Below are 16,896 nucleotides of genomic sequence, written 5' to 3'. Positions count from 1 at the left end.
AGTACTGGGCCGTACGCACTACCCTCTGGAGGCTGAGCAGTTGGCATACCAGGCAGTGATGCAACCAGTCAGGATGCTCTCGATGGTGCAGCTGTAGAACTTTTTGAGGATCTGAGGACCCATGCCAAATCTTTTCAGTCTCCTGAGGGGAAATAGACTTTGTCGTGCCCTCTTCACGATTATCTTGGTGTGTTTGGACCATGATAGTTTGTTGTTGATGTGGACACCAAGAAACTTGAAGCTCTCAACCTGCTCCACTATATACCCGTCGATGAGATTGGGGGCGTGCTCGGTCCTCCTTTTCCTGTAGTCCACAATCAGTCCTCCATGAGTAGTGGTCCTCCATGAGTAGTGCTGCTAATAAGTCCTTAGTTTTGGGATCATGCTCAGGTAAAACAATTTGGCTAATCTATGCTTCCATATTTCCAAGTCCTATTCTTGAAGATCAAGGGTTATAACATTTATTGGAATGACTGTAATTCTGATAGACTTTGGTTTTTAATGTAAAGATATAATTTAATCATATTATTATATGTAGTAGAAAGCGATGGGTTAGATAAAGTGTACATAACCAACCCATAAAGTAAAATTTAACATCCAGAAATGGGCATCTATGTAAACTGTAACATTGATTTATCCTGCAATATATGTCGTTCAAATGGTAACATACATTTTTGTCTTCTTCTAATACCTCTTAAGGGGAAAGTCATCTAAAAGTAAAGGAATGTAATCAGATTACATTACTGAGTTTGGGTAACCCAAAAGGTACGTTACTGATCACAATTTTGGACAGGTAACTAGCAACTGTAACAGATTACATTTAGAAAGTAACCTGGGCTCCCGAGTGGCCGTGATTGGGAGTGCCATAGGGTGGTGCACAATTGGCCCAGTGTTGTCCGGGTTTGGCCGGTTTAGGCCGCCATTGTAAATAAGAATTTGGTCTTGACTGAATTGCATATGACGTTAATATGGTGTCAACGATGTAGGTAGGCTGTGTGTAGTGGTTAGAGGTTATGATATAAAGGTTTGGCTTGGATAGGTTTTTTAGTCTGGTCACAGACAACTGATGTGTTTTGCACATCAGCTGTCCACAAGTGAAGGAAAAGGGGGGAGGAGGAGAGCACATAGATGCGAGAAGTAATAATACAACAATCAAAGGGATCATGCTGTTTGTATGTGGCTGCTTGGAAAGTGAACTGTGTTTGCATGTGATCAGGGGTGTATTAATTCCACCAATTCTGTTGAAAACAGAAGCAAATGGAACGAGGGAAAGAGGTAAAACATATCTGAATTTGTCCAATAGAATCGCTCATTTGCAACTGTTGGACTAATGATTACACCCTCGATCAGCTAGATGCAGACAGTTATTGAATGTGTCAATGTCTCTCACCTTGATTACAAAAATGCATCTCGACCTGTGCTCCTACCTTGTAAACTTTCATTCGTAGGCTAGGTTGTAGCAACTTCATGATGGGTATAGGGAATATTGGAGTATCATGTAGTAGCCTAAACCTATCAATGTTACATTGAGCTGGGTGAATGGAATATGAATGGCAGTCATCCAATATTTTTATTAAAAAAACATTTATTTCACCTTTATTTAACCAGGTAGGCCAGTTGAGAAAAAGTTCTCATTTACATCTGCGACCTGGCCAAGATAAAGCAAAGCAGTGCGACAAAAACAACAACACAGAGTTACACATGGGATAAACGAACGTACAGTCAATAACACAATAGAAAAATCTGTATACAGGGTGTGCAAATGAAATTAGGAGGTAAGGCAATAAATAGGCCAATAGTGGCAAAGTAATTACAATTTAGCAATTTACACTGGAGTGATATATGTGCAGATGAGGATGTGCAAGTAGAAATACCGGTGTGCAATATATACAGAGAAAAGAGTCCTCCCGAGAATTGAACCCTGTGGCACCTCCATAGAGACTGCAAGAGGTCCAGACAACAGGCCCTCCGATTTGACACACTGAACTCTATCTGTAACGTCCTGACCAGAGTTCTTATGTGTTTTGCTTGTTTAGTGTTGGTCAGGACGTGAGCTGGGTGGGAATTCTATGTTGGGTGTCTAGTTCGTCTGTTTCTGTGTTCAGCCTAATATGGTTCTCAATCAGAGACAGCTGTCAATCGTTGTCCCTGATTGAGAATCATATATAGGTGACTTGTTTTGTGTTGGGGATTGTGGGTGGTTGTTTCCTGTGTCAGTGTTTGTGCCACACAGGACTGTGACGGTTAGTTTGTTTGTTATTTTGTATCGTGTCTATGTCTACATTAGTAGCTTGTGTATTGCACTTTCGTTTGTAGCTTCACGGTCGTTTGTTGTTTTGTATTAGTTTGTCAGTATCTTGTCTTTGTGTTTATTAAATTCATGGAAAATTACCACGCTGCACATTGGTCTTCCGATCCTTCTCTCCTCTCCTCGTCCGAGGAGGAGGAAGAGCTAGACTGCCGTTACACTATCTGAGAAGTAGTTAGTGAACCAGGCCAGCCAGTCATTAGAGAAACCAAGGCTGTTGAGTCTGCCAATAAGAATACGGTGATTGACAGAGTCGAAAGCCTTGGCCAGGTCGATGAAGACGGCTGCACAGTACTGTCTTTTATCGATGGCGGTTATGATAACGTTTAGGACCTTGAGCGTGGCTGAGGTGCACCCGTGACCAGCTAGGAAACCAGATTGCATAGCGGAGAAGGTACGGTGGGATTCGAAATGGTCGGTGATCTGTTTGTTCACTTTGCTTTCAAAGACTTTAGAAAGGCAGGGCAGGATGGATTTAGGTCTGTAACAGTTTGGGTCTAGAGTGTCTCCCCCTTTGAGGAGGGGGATGACCGCGGCCACTTTCCAATCTTAGGAATCTCAGACGATACGAAAGAGCGGTGGAACAGACTAGTAATAGGGGTTGCAACAATGGCGGCAGATAATTTTATGAAGAGAGGGTACAGATTGTCTAGCCCAGCTGATTTGTAGGGATCCACATTTTGCAGCTCCTTCCGAACATCAGCTGTCTGGATTTGGGTGAAGGAGAAGCGGGGGGGGGGGGGGGGGGGGGGCTTGGGCCAGTTGCTGCGGGGGGTGCAGAGCTGTTGGCCGGAGTTGGGGTAGCCAGGTGGAAAGCATGGCTAGCCGTAGAGAATTGGTTATTGAAATTCTCGATTACCGTGGATTTACCAGTGGTGACAGTGTTTCCTAGTCTCAGTGCAGTGGGCAGCTGGGAGGAGGTATTCTTATTCTCTATGAACTTTACAGTGTCCCTAAACTTTTTGGAATTAGTGCTGCAGGATGCAAATTTCTGTTTGAAAAAGCTAGCCTTTGCTTTCCTAACTGACTGTGTGTATTGGTTACTGACTTCCCTGAAAAGTTGCATATCATGGGGACTATTTGATGCTAGTGCAGTGCGCCACAGGGTGTAATAGAAATAAGGTCATGCTCATTAAAAAAATTGTCACCCGCCCTCAGTGGCAATCTTTACCAAGGATCACCTTCAGTGCTCAGTTGTCTCCACCAAGTCTGTCCCCAAACAATTAGATTTTCTGGTTTTAAGCATTAAACTTTCAAATAGCTCTTTGTTGACTGTTGCTGGATGTTTTCATCCTCCATCAGCACCGGTCTGTACCCTACCTGCCCTAAGCTCTCTCCTGGCCCCTTACAGTAAGTCTGAATTTGTCCTGCTAGGTGACCTAAACTGGGACATGCTTAAACCACCTGATCAAGTCCTAAAGCAATGGGACTCCCTAAATCTTTCTCAGATTATCACCAATCCCACAAGGTATGACTCCAAACACCCAGAAAAGGCTACTCTCCTCACAAATAATCCTGCTAGGTATCAGTCTGTTTTTTTTCTGTAATGACCTTAGTGATCACTGTTTTACAGCCTGTGTTCGTAATGGCTGCTCAGTGAAACGACCTGTCCTGATTTGTCATAGATGCTTGCTAAAAAACGAATGAGCAAGCCTTCCTTCCTGGCCTCTGTACAATGGTATAGAATCAGTTTGATCCCCTCTGTCGAAGACGCTTGGACTTTCTTTTTGAGATTTTCAGTGGTATTGTTAACAAACACGCCCCCATAAAGAAAATGAGAATTAAAAACAGGTTCAGCCCCTGGTTTGACCGTGATCTTGCAGAGTTACTCCACCTCAAGAATTGCATTTGGCGAAAGGCTCTGCACACACGTACTCAGGCTGATTGGCTATCGTTCAGGCAAATGAGAAATACGTGCACTCAGGCTATCCGGAAGGCCAAAGTTAGTTACTTTAAGGAGCAGTTCTCTCTCTGTGGGTCTAACCCCAAGAAGTTCTGGAAAACTGTTAAAGACCTGGAGAATAAACCCTCCTCCTCACAGCTGCCCATGTCCCTTAATGTTGATGTGGTTGTTACTGACAAGTAGCACATGGCTGAGCTCTTTAATCACCACTTCATTAAGTCAGGACTCCTATTTGACTCAGACATGTCTCCTTGCCCGTCCAACATTTCCTCATCTCCCACTCCTTCTAATGTGACTATCCCGATGCTTCTCCCTCTTTTTACCCTGCGCCACTACAAAGTTTCTCCATGCAGGCAGTCACTGAGTCCGAGGTGCTAAAGGAGCTCCTTAAACTTGACCCCAAAAAAAACATCTGGGTCAGATGGTTTAGACCCTTTCTTCTTTAAGGTTCCTGACCCTATCATCGCCAAGCCTATCTCCAACGTTTTTAACCGGTCTCTCCTTTCTGGGGAGGTTCCCATTGCTTGGAAGGCAAGCTGATCCTAACTGACTGTTATAGGCCTATTTCTATTTTGCCCTGTTTATCAAAAATGTTGGAAAAACTTGTCAATAATCAATGTCTATAGTATTCTCTCTGGTATGCAATCTGGTTTCCGCGCAGGTTATGGAAGTGTCACTGCAACCTTAAAGGTCCTCAATGATGTCACCATTGCACTTGAGTCTAAGCAATATTGTGCTACTATTTTTATTGACTTGGTCAAAGCTTTTGATACAGTAGACCATTCCGTTCTTGTGTGCCAGCTAAGGAGTATTGGTGTCTCTGAGGGGTCTTTGGCCTGGTTTGCTAACTACCTCTCTCAAAGAGTGCAGTGTATAAAGTCAGAAAATCTGCTGTCTCAGCCACTGCCTGTCACCAAGGGAGTATCCCAAGGCTCAATCCTAGGCCCCATGCTCTTCTCAATTTACATCAACAACATAGCTCAGGCAGTAGGAAGCCCTCTCATCCCTCTCATTTACATGCAGATGATACAGTCTTATACTCAGCTGGCCCCTCCCCGGATTTTGTGTTAAATGCTCTCCAACAAAGCTTTCTTAGTGTCCAACAAGCTTTCTCTACTTGTTCTGAACACCTCCAAAACAAAGGTCATGTGGTTTGGTAAGAAGAATGCCCCTCTTCCCACTGGTGTGATTACTACCTCTGAGGGTTTAGAGCTTGAGGTAGTCACCTCATACAAGTACTTGGGAGTATGGCTAGATGGTGCACTGTCCTTCTCTCAGGACATATCAAAGCTGCAGGCTAAAGTTAAATCTAGACTTGGTTTCCTCTATCGTAATCGCTCCTCTTTCAACCCAGCTGCCAAACTAACCCTGATTCAGATGACCATCCTACCCATGCTAGATTACGGAGACATAATTTATAGATCAGCAGGTAAGGATGCTCTTGAGCGGCTAGATGTTCTTTACCATTTGGCCATCAGATTTGCCACCAATGCTCCTTATAGATCCCATCACTGCACTCTATACTCCTCTGTAAACTGGTCATCTCTGTATACCTGTCGCACGACCCACTGGTTGATAATACTTTTTTAAACTCTCTTAGGCCTCACTCCCCCCTATCTGAGATATCTACTGCAGCCCTCATCCTCCCCATTCAACACCCATTCTGCCAGTCACATTCTGTTAAATGTCCCCAAAGCACACACATCCCTGGGTCGCTCCTCTTTTCAGTTCGCTGCAGCTAGCGACTGGAACGAGCTGCAACAAGCACTCAAACGGGACAGTTTTATCTCAATCGCTTCATTCAAAGTTGAAATTGAAATGAGACTAATGTGGCAAAGGATTCTGGGATAAAATAGGATGAGGAAGGAAGATATTACAACATGGCAAAAACAAAACACACCATGCTTGAAGACAATTAGGAAAGACTAGTCAATAAAGTAGTCAAATACAAACAGCTTTCTCGTCACGCACTTGACAGAACGTATCGTGCCACCATTGTATCACTGGCTGTGGCTGTGTGGGTGTCCGGGTCATTGGCCATACGAGCACCATCGCCCTTGAGGAGGAAGTCGTTTCATAAAGGATAAGCATCAGTAAACGTTTGCCATAATTCCCTAACCCCCCTCTGTCTCTCCTGCCACGTGTCTTCCCGTCTGCAACAGACACAATGCAAGTGGAACGAGGAGCTAATCCTCAGGAAGAACCCATTCCAATGTCGTGACCACTATGGTGCCATCCTGCACCAGCACCTTTCTCCCTCCACCCCACCCCCTTCCGGTTTCCTCCTCCCTCACTCCCCATTCTTCCAAAGGGAGAAGTTTAATTAATTCATTTTTTACTTCAGTTCATTTAGTAAATACTTTATCACTTATTTTTCTTAATACTGCATTGTTGGTTTAGGCCTTGTAAGTAAGCATTTCACTGTAAGGTCTACTACACCTGTTGTATTCGGCGCATGTGACAAATACAATTTGATTTGAAAAGCAAATTATGTTAAAAATCTTGGAGAAAGGCAGAATTACAGACAGAAAAAAGGGCTTGTCGTTCCTGAGTTCATTAATAATAAATTAGATGGTCGGTGTTCTGTGTGTTTCTCCTAAATAGAGAGACGACGAGTGTAGTGTGAAAACACTCCCTCCTCCTTTCTCTTACTCCCTCTGTTTTTCTCCCTCCCTCTCTAACCTCTCCCTCCCTCCTTTTCTCCTTCCCCTGTCCCTCTCTTCCTACCTCTTGTATTGTAGGCTTTTGATTTGAGTTGCCTGCAGACCGAAGGAACCATTTGCATTTATATGACACGTGTAATGCGTGCAGTGTGCACCGGGCCAGGCTGAACTGGACCTGGGCACAGGCGTGACGACGGGCCATCACAAATCACACGGTTCTCAGTAGCACTCATCCCAAGGCCCATTTCACATGAAACATGACCATAGTGTATTTATTTTTTACGCAACCCATGTGGCCCACCCACACCTGGTCCTGCAACTCCACTGTGTAATATGTTATAACACCATGTGGAGGAATTTCCATAGCGAGAAAAGAGAGAAAAAATATTTTAAAAAGAGAAAGGAGAGAGATGCAAGTGGAAGGCAGTGCTGGGTTGGCGAAATAATTCGGCCCCAACGTTGACCCATTCGGTTCCCACTCCCACCTGCCCTCTATAGCGCTAATACCCAGGGGTCATATGTATCAAGCATCTCATATGTAGGACTACCCTACCTCCCCTCTAGAACTGTTATAAACCATGACAGTGGAGAGGGGGGGGGGGGGCAAGCGGAAGTCAGTGCTGCAGGTTTGCTGAAATAACAAGCTAAATAATGTTCTCCAGCCTATATAAAATACGTAAATAAGTGGGCCTCAGCAATATAGAGATAATGCTGTTCCATGATGTTTTGCATTTCAAAGAGGATATGTATTTTCCCAAGTGTGTCCAATTAAGCCTGGTTCTCTTGTTATTATTATTATTCTCTCCTTCATTAGGATAACACGACTGAGCAGATCCTTCTGAACGTCGAGACGCTCCTGAAAGAGCTCGGGACCAGGGATAACGTCAAGGTATTATACCATTGTTCATCTTCAGGCTTAGAGACTCAGAGGCTCCTTACCATTTTTGCTTGGTCATCATCATGAGTGCTTTGTGAGAGGATACAGTAGCAGGTATAGTCCAACGCTGGTACACAGATAGTTCTCTGCCTTTGTAGAGCGATGCTAATCACAAATCATACAAGACAAGCCCATCTCCTGGGTTTTACATGTAATCTGAGCTGCATCTGAATCACTTAATTCCCATCACAGACACCTAAACTACATAGGGAGTGGTTGAGTGGTTCAAATGACTTCATAAATGTATTATTCAGTCAGGAGTTCTGTTCTAGACGGAGATCCTCCATTGAGACAAGATAAAGCAGCGAACAGAAGAATTGCATAGTGCAAAATGGATCCTGTTAGCATTATGAAGTTCTACTTTTCCAATGGATTCAACAGCAGCCTTTATGCTTGATGCTTGATGCAATTAGACCGCATGAATTCTGTGGTAGCAGTGTTAACTTAGCCAGCCTCCTACTGTTCTTTATAGCATTAACTTCCACTCTCTTCCACTCTTTTGATGTCCACCATGTTTGATGTATCTAATGGGAGTCTAGCAACAGGTCTCCCCGGGGTTGAGGAAAAAGGAATCCAGTGCATTGTGGAATTGATTAAAAGAAACTGCCGTCAAAATAACTTAAGGACTTGCGTTGTATAAACCAAAATGGCATTTTTTCTGTGCAATTGTTTAAGTCGCTAATACTGTAGTCAACCACAAATATCTTTGGGGAGTGTATGTGGAGAGTGTGAGAGACACGAAAAGTGTGAGTGTGCACATGAATGTGCTTGTGTGTGTGTGCGTGCACTTTGAATATGTGAGTGTGTGTGTGCTTTACTGTGTGTATGTGTGATACAGTGTTACGGTAGGCCCAAACTCCATTTAATCTTAATTAGACCAGCACTATCAGCGGGGGTGCTCTCTTTCTAGAATATTCTTCTCCTGCACAACGGGAGATACAGGCACCGGGAGCATCTTAAAGAGAAAAGTACTCAATCGTTTGTTATAACTTTGTGTTCAACTTGTGAGCTTTGATAGTTATTGCTTCTTTTGTTGTAGTTGCTGTTACTGTATGTAAATCAATTATTATTTTGTATGTATTATCAAGATGCTAATTTAACACAAGGGCCATGTTTTACACTGGCATTGAACTGGAGTAACTACCAGGAATAACCTGTATCATTTCCATAAATGTACAGTTTATTCTTTTTAGCCCAGGACTAGCCTTAACCTTGATCTGTATTTGAACTGTAACAGCTATGAAAAATCTGCCATGTCTCCAGGTGTGGTTCTACAACCAGGCGTGGCACGGGATCGTTTCGTTCCTCAACGTGGCCAACAACGCCATCCTGAGGGGCAACCTGCCTACGGGCCGTGACCCCAGGGAGTACGGCATCTCCTCCTCCAGCCACCCTCTCAACCTCACCAGGGTGCAGCTCTCCTACCAGGCACTGTGAGTAGGAATGTATCAGCTCCGGGGGAAAGCTTCCCTTACGTAAAGATCTAAGATCAGCTTCCCCTCCCCCAATCCTAACCTTAACTTTTAGTTGGTGAAATAAAAAAATTACCAAGATCAGTGTCTAGGAGAAACTCACCTGTATATATTATATTAGAGGAGGGAGGGAGGGAGGGCGGGAGGGTGACGGAGGGAAAGAGAGAGGGAGGGTGACGGAGGGAAAGAGAGAGGGAGGGTGACGGAGGGAAAGAGAGAGGGAGGGTGACGGAGGGAAAGAGAGAGGGAGATAGAGAGGGAGACGGAGGAAGAGATTCATTCATGTGAGTAGCCCATGGGAACCACACACTTTCAGATACTGTTGCTTTATAACCCAAGAGATCAGCCAGGAGGCCTGAAGCAGCTACCCCATGAGATCTCTATGATTAATGAGGGCGTTATTGAAGTACAAAACCACCAGACTTCACTGTCTAATGCAGCCTGAGTCAATCTATCCAATCTCCATAATCGAGGAAAAGCCTTGTATAATATAAGCTAAAATAACATAATACAACGTAACATTACATAATATAACGTGACATGCAGTATTATAGCAGAATATAATTACATAACATATCCTAGCATAGAATAAGCAGTAGCATAACATAGCATCATATCATACAGTAACATATCACATCATAACATAACCTAAAGCTCTACTGCACATCTATCTTAGATTTGTGTGTATTGGTTATATGTTGTGAAATTGTTAGATATTACTTCTTAGATATTACTGCACTGTCGGAGCTAGAAACACAAGCATTTCGCTACACCCGCAGTAACATCTGCTAAACACATGTATGCGACCATTACAATTTGATTTGATTTGAACTATGTAGATGTCAAATTAGGCCTACGCTCAGTTTTCACACTTTGTTTGCTGAAATGTCAGTTTCGACTTTGACACCTGATGCGATCCTCATGCCACAGATACCATTTAGTTCCATGTCCCTTTCTTGTGTTACCTCTATCTAAGTAAGGTATTGATGTAGTGGTCAGGTAATAGCGACAGTGTTGAGTTAGAGAGAAAAGACATGGAAGCGTAGCTAGAAGATAATTACAATGCCTTCCCTTCCATACAATAGATTCAGCCCCCCCTCTCTGTCTCTCTCTGTGTCCGCTCGCTCGCTCGCTCTCTCTCTCTCGCTCTCTCTCTCGCTCTCTCTCTCGCTCTCTCTCTCGCTCTCTCTCTCGCTCTCTCTCTCGCTCTCTCTCCATGTGGTCTAAAGATGAACTTTAGATCATGGATTACCAGAGTTAAAAAGTAAGGGAAGCATAGGAGTAAAACACGTGTGGGTGTTCGTGTCCCTGCGTCATTACCCTAATTCAAGAGTTGTTCTCCATAAAGTATGGTTTTAAACGGAGCTGGTTTTAAACGGAGCATACAGGAACATGTGATGTGGTGGTTGTAGAACATTTAGGGGGTAGCTGCCATCTAGGCCTTTTGTCTAGACTCACTGCAATGCTCTCCTAGCATAAGCAGATGAATCATCATGGTGGGTCTCTGTGACCTGGAGCTTGCTAGGTTTTCAGTGAATCAGAGAGAGACCTGTTCAGTCACCAAATCTCCCATGTCCATTAATAAAACAGCTTGACATTAAGGGATTCATGTACCATCTTCAGAGCAGGTATTTGGTTTTCCTGCGAGTTGAAAAGAAGAATCCTTTGCCATGTGTGTATATTTCTCAATTTCTGCATTATGGTTACACATACTGGCTGGAAAATGATTTACTCAAAAAATTCAAAGGTAGACTATTATTTGACTACTTCATTATGGTTTTCTAACTCCCCTCCACACCTCCATGTTTGAAGCCGCACCTCACTCTAGACCTTAGGCAAAAAGACCTGGAACGACCAGGCACATTAAATGCTTTCCCCTACTATACTGTTTATTACTTTATTAGCAGGGTGCATGTCCCCTCACAGTGATTAGCCGCTAGTCCTTGTTCAGGGTTACCTCATTACCCAATCACTTGCCTCAAACAATCCTCGGCCCCGGCGAGCGAGGTCTAGATAAACCTGTTGAAAACTGCTGAAAGTGGGGCGGCACCCACTGCGTAAATGATTTCATGTTTACGCATCCTAATTGTGTCCAGCCTGCACTGATGAATGTTGAGGTGATGCTGCGCGACTTATTTAATATGTTAATTACCTGGCAGGTAGTCTGGCGAGAGATTATGGTAGGGCGGAAGGGAGGAGGGGTGTGTGTGTGTGTGTGTGTGTGTGGTTGATCAAATGGATTACACTGTAGTGTTTTTTTGTAAGGGAAACAAAAATAGGCTCTAGGCCTACGTGTTTCTAGGACTGTAGAATTATACAAAACATGTAATTGACTCTCTAAACAAATAACTATAGTTTTTTTATTGATATATTCCCATTATTTCTTCATGCAATTAATCATTTACAATACATTATGCACTATTTATAAAGCATTTATTTATCAAGCATGTTTGAACACCTTGCAGGTTGATATGCATCTGATGCATAAGCTAAAGGGAACGGCCGGAAACATTCTCTAGTGGGTACTGACATGCTGAACGGCTAGCAATTCAAACTTATCTAGATTCGAATCCATCCCCTTGTGCCCTAAACAATAGCCTACACTATTGTCCCCAGATGGTACTAGTTGGTCGGAACTTGGTCCCCAGATGGGACTTCCTGTTGACGCCAAATAAGGAGTTTCCTCTTGGGTTCCCACATTGTTCACCTTCCCAGTCCCCACAATGTCATCTACCCTTATTTCAATGAATCAATTACATTTGAAGGGGTGTATTCATTATAGATTTTTTTATGTTTTCGTTGTCAGGAAGGTGGTGTCCCCAGAATGTGGTGTGAGAACAGGTGTCCCTAGTAGGTGATATAAACATGTGTGTGTGTGTGTGTGTGCGTGTGCGCGTGCGTAGACGTGTTTAACTATTTTTGTGGGGACTTGGAAACAAACAGAAATTTGACCAACTGGGGAAATTTTGTTGGTCCCCACAAAGTCAAATGCTATTTCTCGGGGATTTAGTGTTAGGGTTAGAATTATGTTTAGGGTTAGGAGCTAGGGTTAGTTTTAGGGTTAGGTTTAAGTAGTTTTTAGCTGGGTGAATGATATTCCAACCGCATGGAGGATCAAGCATTTCCAAGATGAGGCCTCCCGAGTGGCGCAGCGGTCTAAGGCACTGCATCGCAGTGCTTGAGGTGTCACTACAGACCCGGGTTTGATCCCAGGTTGTGTCGCAGCCAATTGAGGCGGCGCACAATTGGCCCAGCGCCGTCCGATTTAGGGAAGGGTTTGGCCGGCCGGGATGTCATTGTCCAATCGCGCTCTAGCGACTCCTGTGGCGGGCCGGGCACAGGCATGCTGGCACTGTCTCCAGTTCTACGGTGTTTCCTCCGACACATTGGTGTGGCTGACTTCCGGGTTAAGCGAGCAGTGTGTCAAGAAGCAGTGCGGCTTGGCAGGGCCGTGTTTCGGAGGACACATGGCTCTCGACCTTCGCCTCTCCCGAGTCCATACAGGAGTTGCAGCGATGGGACAAGACTGTAACTACCAATTGAATATCACAAGGTATGGGGAGAAAAAATATAATTTCCAAGATGAATGAGCATTGCTTCTCTGAAAAGTTAATTTGTTTTGCCTGATTGCGTTTCAAACAGAGAATTCAGTCAAATTGAGTCATCCTATTGGTAACAAGCACAAAGCTAATACATCAACTTATAATTTACAGTAGATCATACAAACCATTTCTCCAACTGGACATATTTTTATTATAAATTAAACCATGCGAGACTTGTCTAATAATACTTAGACATTTTAGCACATTTTAGTAATACAGTTGAATTCGGAAGTTTATATACACTTAGGTTGAAGTCATTAAAACTCGTTTTTCAACCACTCCACAAATTTCTTGTTAACAAACTATAGTTTTGGCAAGTCGGTTAGGACATCTACTTTTTCCAACAATTGTTTACAGATTATTTCACTTATAGTTCACTATATCACAATTCCAGTGGGTCAGAAGTTTACATACACTAAGTTGACTGTGCCTTTAACCAGTTTGGAAAATTCCAGAAAATGATGTCATGGCTTTAGAAGCTTCTGATAGGCCAATTGACATAATTTGAGTCAATTGGAGGTGTACCTGTGGATATATTTCAAGGCCTACCTTCAAACTCTTTGCTTGACGACATGGCTGATTTCTTTTGATTTTCCCAAGACCTCTGGAAATAAATTGTAGACCTCCATAAGTCTGGTTCATCCTTGGGAGCAATTTCCAAACGCCTGAAGGTACCACGTTCATCTGTACAAACAAAAGTACGCAAGTATTAACACCATGGGACCACGCAGCCGTCATACCACTCAGGAAGGAGACGCGTTCTGTCTCCTAGAGATGAACGTACTTTGGTGCAAATCAATCCCAGAACAACAGCAAAGGACCTTGTGAAGATGCTGGAGGAAACGGGTACAAAACTATCTATATCCACAGTAAAACATGTCCTATATCAACATAACCTGAAAGGCCGCTCAGCAAGGAAGAAGCCACTGCTCCAAAACCGCCATAAAAAAAGCCAGACTACGGTTTGCAACTGCACATGGGGACAAAGATTGTACATTTTGGAGAAATGTCCTCTGGTCTGATGAAACAAAAATAGAACTATTTGGCTATAATGACCATTGTTATGTTTGGAGGAAAAGAGGGAGGCTTGCAAGCCAAAGAACACCATCCCAACCGTGAAGCACGGGGTGGCAGCATCATGTTGTGAGGGTGCTTTGCTGCAGGAGGGACTGGTGCACTTCACAAAATAGATGGCATCATGAGGAAGAAAAATGTTGTGGATATATTGAATCACAATCTCACGACATCAGTCAGGAAGTTAAAGCTTGGTCGCAAATATGTCTTCCAAATGGACAATGACCCAAAGCATACTTCCAAAGTTGTGACAAAATGGCTTAAGGACAACAAAGTTAAAGATATTGGAGTGGCCATCACAAAGCCCTGACCTCAATACTATAGAAAATTTGTGGGCAGAACTGAAAAAGTGTGTGCGATTAAGGAAGCCTTCAAACCTGACTCAGTTACACCAGCTCTGTCAGGGGGAATGGGCCAAAATTCACCCAATTTATTGTGGGAAGCTTGTGGAAGGGTAGCCGAAACGTTTGACCCAAGTTAAACAATTTAAAGGCAATGCTACCAAATACTAATTGAGTGTATGTAAACCTCTGACCCACCGGGAAAGTGATGAAAGAAATAAAAGCTGAAATAAATCATTCTCTCTACTATTATTCTGACATTTCACATTCTTCAAATAAAGTGGTGATCCTAATTGACCTAAAGACAGGGAATTTTTACTACGATTAAATGTCAGGAATTTTGAGAAACTGAGTTTAAATGTATTTGGCTAAGGTATATATAAACTTCTGACTTCAACTGTAAGTACTCTCATCCAGAGCAATTAAAGTATAGGTCAAATATTTCAGTAGCATTCAATCCATGTCAAAGGCAAGACTAATCCCACTGGGCACAGGTGTAAATTCAACGTCTTTCCCATGTTGGTTCAATGTCATTTCATTGAAATGATATGGAAACAACGTTGATTCAACCAGTGTGTGCCCAGTGAGATGACACGACTGGTGCAGAAAGTGTGAGATTTCACTCAGAATGCAGCTCAACACCTGGAAAAGTTGTGAGGCTTACTTCCACCAAAAGGCCCCTTGACCAATCCTCCGTCTATAGCCCCTCAGGGCTATGCAGACATAGGCCTCAGATCCCTGGACAATGTATGTGTCCCAAATGGCACCCTATTCCCTATATAGTGCACTACGTTTGACAAGGGCCCATGGGGCTCCAGTCAAAAGTAGTTCACTATATAGAGAATAGGGGGCGATTTGGAATGCATCCAATGTTCTTAATAACATTGCTCTAGAACTGGATTTTTTTTCTCCACTTTCCAGCTGTGACCCTATCTGGCTCCACCCATGTTAGGACTAATTATCAACGGTAAAGGTCTGGGTGGCCTCTTGTTCTGGTTTGTTAGTAAAGGAAGTATATGGGTTTCAAGTGTGTCCTCGGTTTTTCTCTGACGTTGGCTAATCCTAGTGAGTCATTCATCTATCATGGAAGTCACAAGAAGCTGCTGAGGGGAGAACGGGTTGATGATAATATCTGACATGGAGTAAATGTAATGGTATCAAACACATGGAAACCATGTTTTCTGATGTTTGATACCATTCCATTCATTCCATTCCAGCCATTTCTATGAGACTGTACTCCCCAATTAAGGTGCCACCGCCCGCCTGTGATGGGAATGGAGAAAAAAAAGTGAAATCCAATTTTGTATGTGGTGATTGCATCATGGGAACACATGGAAAATAATTACTTATAAAGGATTTTAGGATAAAAACAAGCTGTTCACACACCAGGTCCAGCAGTACACTGAATCTTTTTTGGTCGTTTTCGACTGCTCTGTTAGGTTACTGTAGAGTACATGACTGAAGATGTAAAAGGGTAATGAATATGTTTAAAGATTGATTGATGGATCGATAGTAGCAAAATCAATCACTCTCAAAAGGGGAAGTTCAGTATTTTATAACTTTATGTTAAATGGTTAAATGGGTCCTCACACTGAAAGTAGTCTTTGGGCCAGGAGAAACTGTAATTCAAACATCCTCTTGAAAACTTTACTTTCCATTAGCTACCAGTAGCTAATAATTTATGGAAAGGACGGGAACATAAAAATAAACTGAAATTACCTCATTTATTTGGTTTGACCTTACTTATAGGTGATTTGTCATTTTTTTTTGCCATGATCACTTGAATTCATTTTTAGCTAGCGTTTGCTAAAGTTAGCCGATGTTTAAAGAAAAAACATCATCTGTGATTTGGTTATCGTCTAACATTGAGTTGTAAAATACTAACCTTTCCATTTAAAGCAATCGACCCTTCTCCAGTCAATTATCAACCAGACCTATTGATCATGCTAGGATCAAACCTTTACTCAACTTCCTGCTTTCTTTCTCCTTCTTCAGGGCTGCCACCTCCACCGATGTGGTGGTGTCCATCTGTGTCATCTTCGCCATGTCCTTTATCCCAGCGAGCTTCGTCCTCTTCCTCATCCAGGAGCGCGTCAACAAAGCCAAGCACTTGCAGTTTGTCAGCGGCGTCAACCCGGTCGTCTATTGGGTCGCCAACTTCGCCTGGGATATAGTAGGTTATTTTCATGACTTAAAATAATTACAGAATTCAACTGTATTTCCAATGATAATCGGAAATGTGTATTTCTGCTGTTTTATGTCATTCCCAGCCCCCCGGACACCACTCATACACACACGAAAGGCTGGAAGCAGCACAGGGTCAGCCTCTGAGCAGTGCCCCTGGAACACATGAGGTTTTAAGTACCTTGCTCAAGGGCACAATGGCAGTAGGTGGCACCTGAGATTGTGATGTCAGCAACCCCCTGGTTTCCTGCCATTTCGCACCTAATGAGTGATCAATGCTTAATGAGACTGTGAGGAAGGGATGGACAAGCACAAACCCCAAATAAAAGTATCGAAACCCCAACCAAATTCTTTCTGGATGTTGTAATTGGTAGAGTGGTAATTTCACTTGAATTCAGATGGATAGATGTAA

At 43.1% G+C, this 16,896-nt stretch overlaps 1 protein-coding gene across 1 annotated transcript in view; it reads left to right on the top strand.

Annotated features, from left to right (window-relative positions):
* The window catches only part of LOC120048976 (phospholipid-transporting ATPase ABCA1-like), a 301,645-nt gene that overhangs the window by 204,266 nt on the left and 80,483 nt on the right, over positions 1-16,896 (top strand). The window contains exons 35-37 of the mRNA XM_038995238.1: positions 7,689-7,763; positions 9,075-9,244; positions 16,296-16,473. Coding sequence (XP_038851166.1) covers positions 7,689-7,763; positions 9,075-9,244; positions 16,296-16,473 — 423 coding nt within the window. The remainder of the gene's footprint in view (positions 1-7,688; positions 7,764-9,074; positions 9,245-16,295; positions 16,474-16,896) is intronic.

The sequence above is a fragment of the Salvelinus namaycush genome, chromosome 6 (genome assembly GCF_016432855.1).
Source record: "Salvelinus namaycush isolate Seneca chromosome 6, SaNama_1.0, whole genome shotgun sequence".
NCBI classification, from domain to species: Eukaryota; Metazoa; Chordata; class Actinopteri; order Salmoniformes; family Salmonidae; genus Salvelinus; species Salvelinus namaycush.
Note: the sequence above shows the minus strand (reverse complement) of the source record. Positions and strands in the feature narration are given on the sequence as shown.